A 12,060-nucleotide genomic window follows, 5' to 3' on the forward strand; every position below is an offset into this window, starting at 1 on the left:
ACATTTCCTTATATATTTTTAATAGAATTATTAGAATGAACAAGACAGGTTGGTTCAATTTAAAAGAAAACACGAAAGAGAAACAATGAGAGGAATACTGTATTGAAAATGTATTTATTCAGAATTATTCATTCATTGCAGAAAAAGAGAAGCACTACAAAACTCTTGGCAGGATGCAAAAGATCAAATGTAGTGTAGAAATGCGGAATGGTTCTTCAAGCTGACGATGGAGTGTTTGTTTGTGGCTGTACAACAAAGTGGTTCCTTTAAAAATGAAGCAATATGAAACATTCATTAATAAGACCTCCCATTGCATGCACACAGCAATACAAAGTCTTAATAACACACGTGTAAACTTGTGACACCTCCTGAACATTGTGCACATTGTTTGCTCGATCACTGTACGATCATTACATGGAAATAGTTGAAGACATTTAATGTACAGTGAAATTCCAGTTCATGAATCAAGACTTGCATAGAAAAAAAAACATTTCAAAGCTTGGACTCGTTTTATTACTTGAAGTACATGCGCTAATATGCTAAGATTTAAAACAAACATGTATATGTGTGTAACTCGCCTCTAATAAATATATGTTAGTAGTTCGTAAAAAAAAAAAAGTGATCGTAAAATGTTATAAGGAATTGTATCAGTGCATATGTCTGAGACTTGCCCTGACCAATATGGCGGCGTCGTTGACAGCTAATGTAGAGCTCGATGCGTTAAAAGTTCAAAAGATTTTTAACTTTAACCGAAACTAACAGGTTACCAGTTTTGCTCTTATTTGCGAATCAAGATCAAGACTTTCAGAGGAGCAAAACAGCCAATTTGATAATTAGCAGTTAGCTTAGCACGAGAAAGAAGAAGACCGCCTTTCCCCCCCAAAAAACAGGGTTATATTTGATTTTTTGAAATTCAAAATATATTATTTACATCTTGCACTTGTCAAAAGCCCAAATAAGTGCATCAGTCAACGATAGAGTTGAAATAAAACTGATTCAACGCCCCAGTTTTTTGTTGCAGCAAAATGAAAAACATGCAGTGACGAAAACGTTTGCATTTACAACCGCCAGCAAAATTCCATATCAATCAGTGCTATAATGACAAATATTGCTTATATTTATCAAGCTGAATCATTTGCTTTTATAGATACAGCATATAGGTGTATGAAACATGCCATAAAAACCTACAATTTAGTATTGGTTAGTATATGTTCAGATATATTTTATTTACATTAGCTGCTACTCACTTCCGGGTGATTTTTTTTTTAATGTGCTTGTCGTTTCACATGCGTGACATCCGATTTGATCTACACACGCACACATACACACTTGTCCTCTTATTTGATTCCCTGATGTTGCTTCAATTGACTTTAGAGGTGATAAAAAAAATGGAATCATTTTGTCTTTGGTGTCCTTCAATCTTCAGCGGGAAAGTCGCGATCGATCAATCCGTCGAACATCCGCGTGTTTTCAATTTGGGCTCCCGTCAGGTCACGTGACTTGAGTCTCTGACGTCTGGTGATTCCAGATGGGTTCGTGCAAGCTCAATTTTCCACAATCCCGGTCAACGGCTCCTCAATGTCCACTTTGATTGGCTTCCAGGAAAGATCTCAAGCAGTTTGGCTCACATGCAGTGATTGGACTATTCTCAAGTAAACTACGAGTGCTTGTGTTGAAGGCATGCTAGCATATTTTTATTTTTTTTGCTCTTCTTCTGACGTTGCGCTTTTGTCAATATTGTGCTCTGGGGTTGGCAGAATAATTTCTCGCCCCTTACGGCATTTTTTTGGAGGATCCGTGGCTTAGTAGAAGAAGGATATGGAAAATGGGCTTATGAAGAAGTGCTCCGATAGATGGCAAAACCTAAGATTTTTTTTTTTTTAACTTTAACTCATTAAATCCCAAAGACACATTTTTTTAGTGTCCAGAAATTCCATATACTGTATTACAATTTTTTTCCAAGTGTATGGATAAAAGAGGGTCTAGCTGGTACAAAATTAAGTACCAATGAATTTATTAATTTTCTTATTAATTCAACTAAGAAATCACTTACTTTAGGATTAGTTATTGATTATTTTAATTACAGATGTACTAAAGTAGATGATTAATTTCAATAAACAAGTACTAACATTTTTGTTTATGTTAGGTGCTAAAGTTATTCCTTTAGACACTAAACCACTCATGTAATCAATTACTTTGGTGTTAGTAACAGATTACTTTAGGTACTGAAATATTAAAATGAATAGGTACTAAAATACTGAAGTAATGAATTACTTTAGGGTTAGTAAAAGATTAAGTAAAAAAACAAACAATGTCTTTGGCATTGAAAGAGTAAATTACTAGAAAGTTGTATTGAATTGGTGAAATAAAGACTATAAACTTTCTACCACGGCAGCTAGCTAGCATGGCTAACGGCAATTTGGTTCCGTGTTAACATTACGTCACAAAAGGAAGAAGAGCGGAGAAGTAGCGTTTTGATGTTATTTAGAGACACGGCAAGAAAAATAGAGAAATGGTTGTTGCTTTTTTAACCGAACATTTCTTTAAAAAAAAAAATAGCGCTATACAGTAGAAGGGAAATATGCCATAGCATATCATTTCCTAAGGTTTAAATCTACATTTTTATTGCTTTTAAGATAATGAAGGGATCCTTTTGAAAAATGACTCCCATGTAACGGGGTCTCTGGAGAACCCTTGAAGCAGTCAACACTGATGTCCGGATCTGTGATTGTGCTTCCCCAAAAAGCTCAGCACTGAATGGATGCTAATGCTAACGTTGACCTTCAGGTGCTCTGCGCCACATCTTCCTTTCGGTCAGCTTCTCCGCTCTCGGTCGTCGCCGCGGCAGACGCGACGTCCCCGTCGGGTTGGCCGTCTGGGAGGTCGGCCACGGGGGCGGGGCTCAGGAATTGCGCGTCAGGAAGGGGCTTGTGGAGAGCCTGGGTCACGGCGGCGTCCGTGTCGCTGTCCAAAGGGAGGCCGGAGTCCACTCCGGAGTCGCTCATCTCCAGGAAGTTGGCGTCCGACGTGAGCGCCTGGTAGCCGCCCGCTTTGGGAGTGTCCGCGTCCTGCAGGAAGGAAAACAGCAATTATGCTAGCTTTTAGCTTAGCAGCTAACATCATATCCACATAGCCTATATGTCATCATTTGTTATTTAAGATGGAGTAGTGAGGAGGAGGAGAACAGGAAGTGGTCCAAATTGAGGTCAGTGGAAAAAAACGGCATCATTCATTTATGAACACCAAGATTATTTATAGATTCATTCCTTTGCTCAAACACAGACGACAACGCAAGTGTTGTGTTGAAATTATACTCATGCTGATAAAACATTAAGTTTTTATCTAATGCTTTAGTACACAGAAATTACAAGCTTAAGACCTCTAAAGTTTTAGGGATACTCGGATTTATTTAGGAGTGCTTTAGGCAATGATGGAAAAATGAAGCTTCATGAAGCCCTTGTGATATTTTTGACAACTCTAGATGGTGCTCTTGGTTAAAAGGATTGTGCAATTTGAATGTATATTATTTCTGTTGCATCTTTAAACCCAGAGAGTCATCTAGACAAGTTGAATAAAAATACAGTATCTCACATGCTTCATGAGGCTTCACACGTGCATCACTTAGCTTTAGCACCCCCAAAAATGGCCCTATGATGGTCACACAACCTTGATGGTGACGTCTGTGTCGTCAGCTGGTTTGTCGGCCACCGACTGCGTGAGCGACTCTTCTGTGAACCTGGTGTACGCCTCCTGGACCACCTGTACACACCAAACACACACAAGGATGTGAAAACACATATCAAAGACTGTTGTGGAAATTTTTTTGGGGTGGCGAGACATCTCAAGGTTGAGCAACACAGGAAAGCAGGAGGGGACAAGCGTAAAAGCGAGAGGGTGGAGGATGGGGATGCGGTCCTGGCATTCTTTGGGGTCACGACCCTAAAGATGGCCGACGCCCGGTCCAGTAATGGCATCAAGATCTCAACCTCTACTACAGACACACACACGCCTCGTTTAAAGCTTAAAATATGTTCCACGTCCACCCTAAGATCACAACTTTTTTACTTCTATTCATGTAACACAACAACAAAAGACCGACAAACACAAATTTTCATTTGCTTAACACACATGGACACAAACACAAAAAGAAACACAGATACGCAAACATCAGGAAGTCACATGACAAAACAAACACACGCACACAGACACTCACAGAGCAAGCTTCAACTGCTCTAGGAAAGAAAGGAAAAAAAAAATCAAAGAAGGGAATGAAAAAGTTAGGAAAAGGAAAGAAACAAAGATGGACAAAATGAGAAAGAAATGGGGGAAAGATAGGGACTGGAGGTAAGAAGAATGAATGAAGAGACAAATTAAGTAAGGAAGAAAGAAAAGAAGGCAGGTAGGAAAGGGAGGAAAAAGAAAAGAAAGGACTGAAAAAAGTTACCAAAAAGAAGAGATAAAAAAATTGAGGGAAAAACAAGGAGTGGAGGAAGGAGCAAGGAAGAAGGAAGCAACAAATGATGTAAGGAAGGAAGGAAAGGAGGAAATTATGAAGGAAGGAAGGAGGGAGGGAAGAAAGGTTATGAAGGAAGGAAAGAATGAAGGAATGCAGGAAGGAAGGAGGGTGGGAAGCTTATGAAGAAGGAAGGAAAGACAGAGGGAGGGAAGATTTTGAAGAAAGGAAGGAAGGTAACGAACGAAGGAGCGAGGGAAGAAAGGTTTTTAAAGGAAGGAAAGAAGGAAGGAATGCAGGAAGGAAGGAGGGTGGCAAGGTTATGAAGGAAGGAAAGAAATAGGGACTGAGGGAAGGTTTTGAAGAAAGGAAGGAAGGAAGGAAGAAAGGAAGGAAGGAAGGAAGGAAAGAATGAAGGAAGGAAAGGTTATGAAGGAAGGAAAGAATGAAGGAATGCAGGAAGGAAGGAGGGTGGGGAGCTTATAAAGAAGGAAGGAAAGACAGAGGGAGGGAAATTTTTGAAGAAAGGAAGGAATGTAACGAACGAAGGAGCAAGAGAAGAAAGGTTTTTAAAGGAAGGAAAGAAGGAAGGAATGCAGGAAGGAAAGAGGGTGGCAAGGTTATGAAGGAAGGAAAGAAAGACGGACTGAGGGAAGGTTTTGAAGAAAGGAAGGAAGGAAGGAAGGAAGGAAGGAAGGAAGGAAGGAAGGAAGGAAGGAAGGAAGAAAGGAAGGAAGGAAGGAAGGAAGGAAGGAAGGAAGGAAGGAAGGAAGGAAGGAAGGAAGGAAGGAAGGAAAAAAGGTAATGAAGGAAGGAGGGAGCAAAGAAAGGTTATGAAGGAAGAAGGGCGGAAGAAAGTTATGTAGGAAGGAAAGAAGGAAGGAATGCAGGAAGGAAGAATGATGAGGTTATGAAGAAGAAAGGAAAAAAAGAGGGAAGGAAGGAGCGAGGGAAGGAAGGTTATGAAGAAAGGAAGGAAGGATGGAAAGGTGAACAGTGTGAAACTTTTCTCTACTACACTGTAAAAAAAAAAAAAAAAAAATTGCAGTTTTTACAGTAAAATACCGGCAACTTGTTTGCCAGAAAATTACCGTTAAATTCCGATAATGTTTTCTACATTTATGGTAACATTTTTTTTCCAATTACAAAATATACATATAAATATAAATATAATTATTTTTGACGTGCATTTTTTTTTTTTTTTTTTACAGTGTAGCTGTAGCTTACAGGACCAGAACCATTTCAACATGTTTCTTTTAATAAATTATTAAAAGGGAACAGTGTTTGATTTGATAAAATTCATTTTTTTTTTTTTTGCAAGTAAAAGCTTATCTAGGGGAACATTTAGCCAGAAGACCAAGAGCAAAAAACAAGGAAGCCGCAACACGGTTGTCTCACCGGGAAGACGCTCCCACTTGGCGCTCCTTCAAGTCAGAAGCACAGGTGACATGGTTATTACTACCCGCCATCATGAAATTCAACGGGGGAGAGGGGCAGTGGGGGTCCGATCGGTTCTTTATTCTGATCCAGCAGGTGTTTGAATCCCCAAAAATCACAGAATATTTCTTGCATTCACTGAGCTGCTTTTTTCCTAAACTCATAAATTTGCTTAACTTATTCAATACCAAAGACGTACGTTCCAGGTAATATTTTTATATATTATTATTATTATTATATATTATTTTTTGCATTTTTTTAAATTCATCTAAATCATTAAATAATGTTTTCTTTGTAAATAATTTCAAAAGTCTTTTTTCTATGCTTTTAATTAGTTATTCTTTTTTTTTAAATAATAAATTATTTAATTTTAAATATTTTTTATTATAATATTTTTTATTTATTTAAATACAAAAGAATTTCTATAATCCATAAATTAAAATAGAATACATTTTGTATACATAAATTTATACACAAAATAGTGTAAATAAAAATCATTATTTATGTTGTAAATATGAAAATGTATACCATTTTCACATTTTTAAAATAAAGTAGTTATTTTTCACCAAATATATACAACCGAGTTAAAAAAAGAAATGACAGTAGCTATTTTTAACCTGAAAGTTTACAGAATAACTTTTGAAAAAAAAACAAACAAACATAAAAATGACATTGATATATATTTCAAAATTTTTTAGAGATTTTTAGATTTTTAAGAGATCTAAAAAGAAGACTGACAACTCAAAACGTAAACAGGAGCAAACATCCTCCTCCAGGGCGGCGCTAACCTGTCTAAAGGCCTCGCCCTCCTCATTCTTGCCGGCCTGCTGGGCGAGCAGCGTCAGCTTCTTGTTCTTCTCGTTCCTCTTGTGCACCTTGTAGAGGCACGATAGCAGGCACACCAGCAGCATGAGGGCCAGCAGGCTCAGCAGGGACAAGATGGCCACCGTCAGCCGCGGGAGCTTGGAGGCTGGCGGCGACATCACACAGGGTGAGGTTTAGCCACCAGGGGGCAGCATAAACAAGCAAACGTTTAGACCCGATGTAGACAAGCACAAATGCTCAGTAAACTGCAGTAATAGGTCTTTTTTTTGCAGAGGATAAAGAATATATGCGTGAGAGTATTGCAATATAAATGTTGTCACAATGTTCATGTGCGATTTTTTAAAAAGTTATAACACTGTGACATTGATTTTAATTCATCTAGCCTTAAGCTAACAAACTTAAGTCAACTCATCATAATTCACATCCGATGAATAAATCTTTTGCAAAAAATCATTTTAGTGAAACAAAACTACTCTTAAAACTCATTAAAACACAATCTAAACAAATCAAATTCAAAACAAAGGAAGGAATACACATTTTTGAAGAAATAAAAATGAACAAACCCATTCTCTAAACTTGATACGAGTCGGGAAAAAAAATATGAACAAATGAAAAACTACCTCCGTGACAAATGCAAAACTTAAGGAACGAAAGAACGAATGTCTTACCGACCACGTCCACGTAAACGTGCGCCACGTTGAATCCCGCCAAGTCTGTGATTTTGAAGACTCCCTCGTCAGACCCGCGCATCTTCCTGACCAGCATCTGGGATCCGTCCACGCTGACGCGGCCCGCCAGCTGAGAGTCCGCCGGGATCACCGCAACGCCTCGCTCCAGGACCGGCCAGTCGTGGTGGCCCGATTTGGGCCTGAATGCCACGTTGACTTGGTCGTGGTGCAGGTAGAGCTTCACCGTCATGTCGGCTCCGTCGGAAAGGTGCAGGAAGTCCTGGTGCTCTGCGATCCCGAAGAAAACGTTAAAACCCACGTATTTCCACAACTTGCCGTACGCCTCGACTACCTCGCACGTGAAGGCAGTTCCTCCTGCGCACTTTGCCCTCGTGGTCGCGCACGGTGAAGCTGCCCTCGTCCGCCATCTTGACCGAGTGCAGCGCCACGTTCTTTTCGGTCACGCTCAAGCGTCCGGCGTAGGCGTCGGCCAGCACCAGCGTGTGGCGGAAGAGCAGCGCGGCCGGCGGTTCGGTGGAGTGAAGGAAGTCCGAATGATTGGTGTGCCGGATTGGACCGGGCCTGATAGTGGAGTGATTGTTATTCTATAAATTATGCTAATCATTACATTTTTTGCACTATGAGGCAAACCGGATTATAAGGCGCATAGAATAGAAGCTACGGTAAAGGCAGGGGTTGCGTTACGCATTCACTAGAAGGAGTTGCGCTGAGAAAATGTCAACAAAACAATCAGATAACTCAAACTTTAATAGCCTGTTTTAAAACATTTTTATGTGTAAGGTGCACCACATTATAAGGCACATAGAATAGAAGCTACAGTAGTGGCAGGGGTTGCATTAGGCATCCACTAGATGGAGCCCTGCATATTTTCCGGTTTTCTCTCCCAACAACCTGATTCAAATGATTAATTCATTAACAGGAGCTTGAAAATGATCCTAATCACTAGAATCAGGTGTGTTTGAGAGAGAGCGTTCAAAAACATTCAGGATACCGGCCCTCAAGGACTGGAGTTCGACACCTGTGGTTTAGATCAATGCCAAGACTAATGAACATTTTAAAAGAATATAATTATGATACAATCAAATATTGTTTTGGCATTGTTTGTTAGCATTAAGCTAAACGCAATGCTGAAATTGAAGCTATTTCTTTAAGGGTCTAATATCAATGCTAATTTTAAGCATGTCTGTGGAGTTTTAGCTTCATTTGTTAGCATTAAGAAAATTTGCGAGCCAAATTTGAAGCTGTGCGCTTTTAAAAGTGCAAGTTGTAATTTTTTGTCTTAATGTTTGGTTTGACATGAAATTTCAACTTGGAGTGGCAAGAAACAATTTGATACCTCTTTTTTTCAGTTTGTTTTACCTGAACTCCAAGCTAATTGGACCTTGCACCTGGTTCAAGTGGATGTAATAAGTGTCTCCGTACTTGACCACCTCCTCTACAGCGCAATCTAAAGACAAAGAGCATCAAAACACCAGGCTGAACTTTGACACCCCATTTTTTTTTTTTTTTTGCAGGTATGTACCTTGGACGTCAAGGGTGAGGCGCCTGATCACAACTTCGTTCCTGCTGACCACGTAGATACCCTCGTCCTCCTCCTGCACGTCGTCCAGCACCAGGTGGCCATAGGGAGTGAGACCAGCTCGTCGGCGCAGCACTTTTCCGGCTCGAAGGACGGGGACCTCAGCGCTCTTGTTGGCTTTGGGACGGAAGACCACCTCGCCCGTGTCGCCGGGCGGAATGTCGATGTGGATGTCTTCGCCGAAAAAAGCTGTCCTGTGCTCTTCCTTAACTAGATGTCGCGGGGAAATAAAAAGTCTCGTTAGTATGCCCAACTGTAATTTGGCGTTCCACAGGGTTCAATTTTAGGGCCCTTGATGTTGCTTGTCCATTTTGTTATATTGACAATTTTGATAATAAATAATGTCCCACTTGTGCTACTGCCGGGTCATGGTTGAGGACAAACTTACCTTTAAAGGATGCAGATGCAGCTGAAAGTAAAAAAAAAAAAAGCAAAATGTTAGAGAAAGTTAAATTTAACAAATCTTTGCATGTTTGATTTGATCTGTAAATAAGTCGAAGGCCTTCCTGATGCCGGAGCCTTTGAAATGTAGCGACAGCTAACAATAGCGCGCGTGGGGGGTCGATATGTTGAGTCGGCACAAAATACGGCGAGGGGGGAGCAGTTAAACTAAACACAGTCAATTCCTGCTACAAGCGTCTGGGGAAGGCCTTGATTCTTACCCGTGCAGAGCAGGTTGCTCAGCAACACACATGCCATCCCTTTCATCTTCAACAAGCAGGCTGGAAAAGAAAATGAAGAAACCTAATTAGACTTATTGCTCAATACATTCATAAAAAATACCCGTCAGAACAAGATTGATTAACAGTTGGCATATGGCGTCACGTCTCAGCTAAAATTAATATCGGTCCAATTGGGATGACATATTTTATAAATAATTTATTAAGCCCGATCATCATAATCAATCATGTAATATATGCTACATATAGCATTTTTGTTGATTAAATATAGACGAATTAATCTATAGTTATGTTTTGGTCATCAAATAATTGTTTAGAAACCTAAAATTGTCCCAAAGCTCGAAATTTCAGCTTCTTGTTTGGAAACTTTCTTCTAAGAAAGTACACAGTACATCAATGTGTTGAATCGAACCTAAACATTTGCAATCCTCCGATTTCACTTTGGAAAACAATGATAATTTTGTCAATTTTGTGATTATGGACCAGTACAGCAATAAAATCATAATATATTTTTATTTGTCTAATTTTTTTCAACAAAATTGGAAATAAAAACATTTTATAAAATCTGTTTAATTGATTAATCTTTGTATTTTGTCCAATCCTTTGAATTTTACCTCAAAGGAATTACACAAAGCATTGAACGAAGAGAGGAGGGAGCTGAAATTTCACCCAGATACTGCTAAAATTCAATTCAAAATGAGAGTTTTTGAACTCAGTTATTTGACTCCCAAATGAAAATCACCATTTTTCATTTATTTTGCTGAAAAAGATTGATGCTAAAGTCCAAACCGGAGTCACCGAATGCACGCTGGCTTAAACATTTCCCTCCTGACACGTGCTCATTGCTCCCTTGCCAATTAGCCGCAATTAGCGCAGCTTTGTTGACGTCGGCATCTTCCATCCCGCCGAGTCAGTCACTCAGCGCGGAGGAAGATGATATCCATCATTCCTCATATCCGTTTTCACTTGGATTCCACTGCTTTTTGCTGTGTGTTTATCTCGGTGAGCAAACTACTAACTCATCCGTGATGTCCTCCACCAGGACTTAGTAATGCAACTCCAACCAGTCAAAAATGTCCACAACAGTAGACACACATGAACAGACCGTGTCTCAGGACCACCTGAACTCACTCGTGCTTAAAATTTTGTCTCGAGCTAGAAAATCATAAAACTACTTCATCCACTCTACTCGCTAAGAATAAATCCAAATCATCACGTCCTAAAATCAGACGCCATTTTAGCACGCTTCAATCCAAATTGGGGACGCCAGTCGCTCGGTCCCCTCTTGTCCCACGAGGCCCCGCCTCTTCCTCCTCCTCATCCTCTTCATCTCCCTCCATGCAGCTAGTAATGCAGCCAAGGGTGTGTCAGGACCAAACATGCTTGCTGCCAGTCCCGCCCCACTCATGGCGGGGGTCCCAGATGGAAGAAAGATGGAGGATGATGGGAGTGCAATGATGATCAAGTTTGTGCATAAAAAGATTTTATATATATATATATATACAGTATATATATATATATATATATATATATATATATATATATATATATATATATATATATATATATATATATATATATATATATATATATATATATATATATATATATATATATATATATATATATATATATTAGAGAACAGTGGAGGACACTTTGTTTAGGAACTGCCAAAAGTAGAACGTATGTTTCACATTAAAATACAACTCATAATCAATAAATAGATCGCATTAATGCTTGGGTGAAAAAAGCCCAATGGAGTATAATTGCTTCATGGTGATGTGATGATGTTTAAATGACACCAATCCGCATTAAATGAAGAGTGCAAAATCATAATCGTGCAGTATAAGGTGCTGCAGTGTACTAGTTGGTTCTTACCTTACGTCGTGTTGGAGAAACGGGGACGCATGCAAAGTGCTCCTTTCTTGTATGCAAATCACCTTTGTTATCTTTTTCAACAAGCTCGTCCAGGCCGACAGCACCAAAGCGAGACGGCCGTCTGAGGAGGGGGAAAAAAACGAGAGAAATGAGAGAGAGGGAGAGAAAGACTTTCCCTGTAACGACGACGATGCCGCCTTTGTGCGCCTTCGGGGACTCGGCGCCGCTCGGGAATCTTCGGCTGCTTTCGGCAAATCTCGCCCCAAACCGCCAGCTGTCGCCGTATTTAGATAGAGACCGCGTCTGGGTGATTATTTTTTCACGAAAGAGTAGCGAAAAGTGGTCGGGATAGCGAATGACAAATTTGATAAATTTCCAAATTTCTAAATCTCTAATCCCAAAATTCCATCTAAAATATAACACGTGCAGGCTAAAAATAAAGGAAATACAGTAAAGCTAATAAGCAAGCGCTTGAACGTGACAGCGAATTGTTGCTGTAATACCCATTTGGCCGTTAGA

At 39.6% G+C, this 12,060-nt stretch overlaps 1 protein-coding gene across 2 annotated transcripts; it reads right to left on the reverse strand.

The window, feature by feature from the left end:
• Nucleotides 1-95: 95 nt before the first annotated feature.
• On the reverse strand, nt 96-12,046 carry LOC148406346 (uncharacterized). Of its 2 annotated transcripts, XM_088404292.1 has the most exons (11): nt 11,542-12,046; nt 9,646-9,705; nt 9,372-9,392; nt 8,927-9,193; nt 8,764-8,851; nt 7,736-7,965; nt 7,384-7,671; nt 6,679-6,860; nt 5,852-5,877; nt 3,667-3,759; nt 2,858-3,068 (listed from the first exon to the last, which is right to left on the reverse strand). In XM_088404292.1, the coding sequence occupies exons 2-11, from the start codon at nt 9,689-9,691 to the stop codon at nt 3,002-3,004; spliced, it is 1,308 nt and encodes a 435-aa protein (XP_088260418.1). In that variant the 5' UTR covers nt 9,692-9,705; nt 11,542-12,046; the 3' UTR covers nt 2,858-3,001. The 2 variants fall into 2 exon arrangements, with proteins under 2 accessions (XP_088260417.1, XP_088260418.1); XM_088404291.1 differs by lacking the exon at nt 5,852-5,877 and having other exon boundaries at nt 96-3,068; nt 11,542-12,045.
• Between the last annotated feature and the right edge of the window lie 14 nt (nt 12,047-12,060).

This window comes from Hippichthys cyanospilos, chromosome 21 (genome assembly GCF_059441005.1).
Source record: "Hippichthys cyanospilos isolate Australia breed blue-spotted pipefish chromosome 21, RoL_Hcya_1.0, whole genome shotgun sequence".
Classification (NCBI taxonomy): domain Eukaryota; kingdom Metazoa; phylum Chordata; class Actinopteri; order Syngnathiformes; family Syngnathidae; genus Hippichthys; species Hippichthys cyanospilos.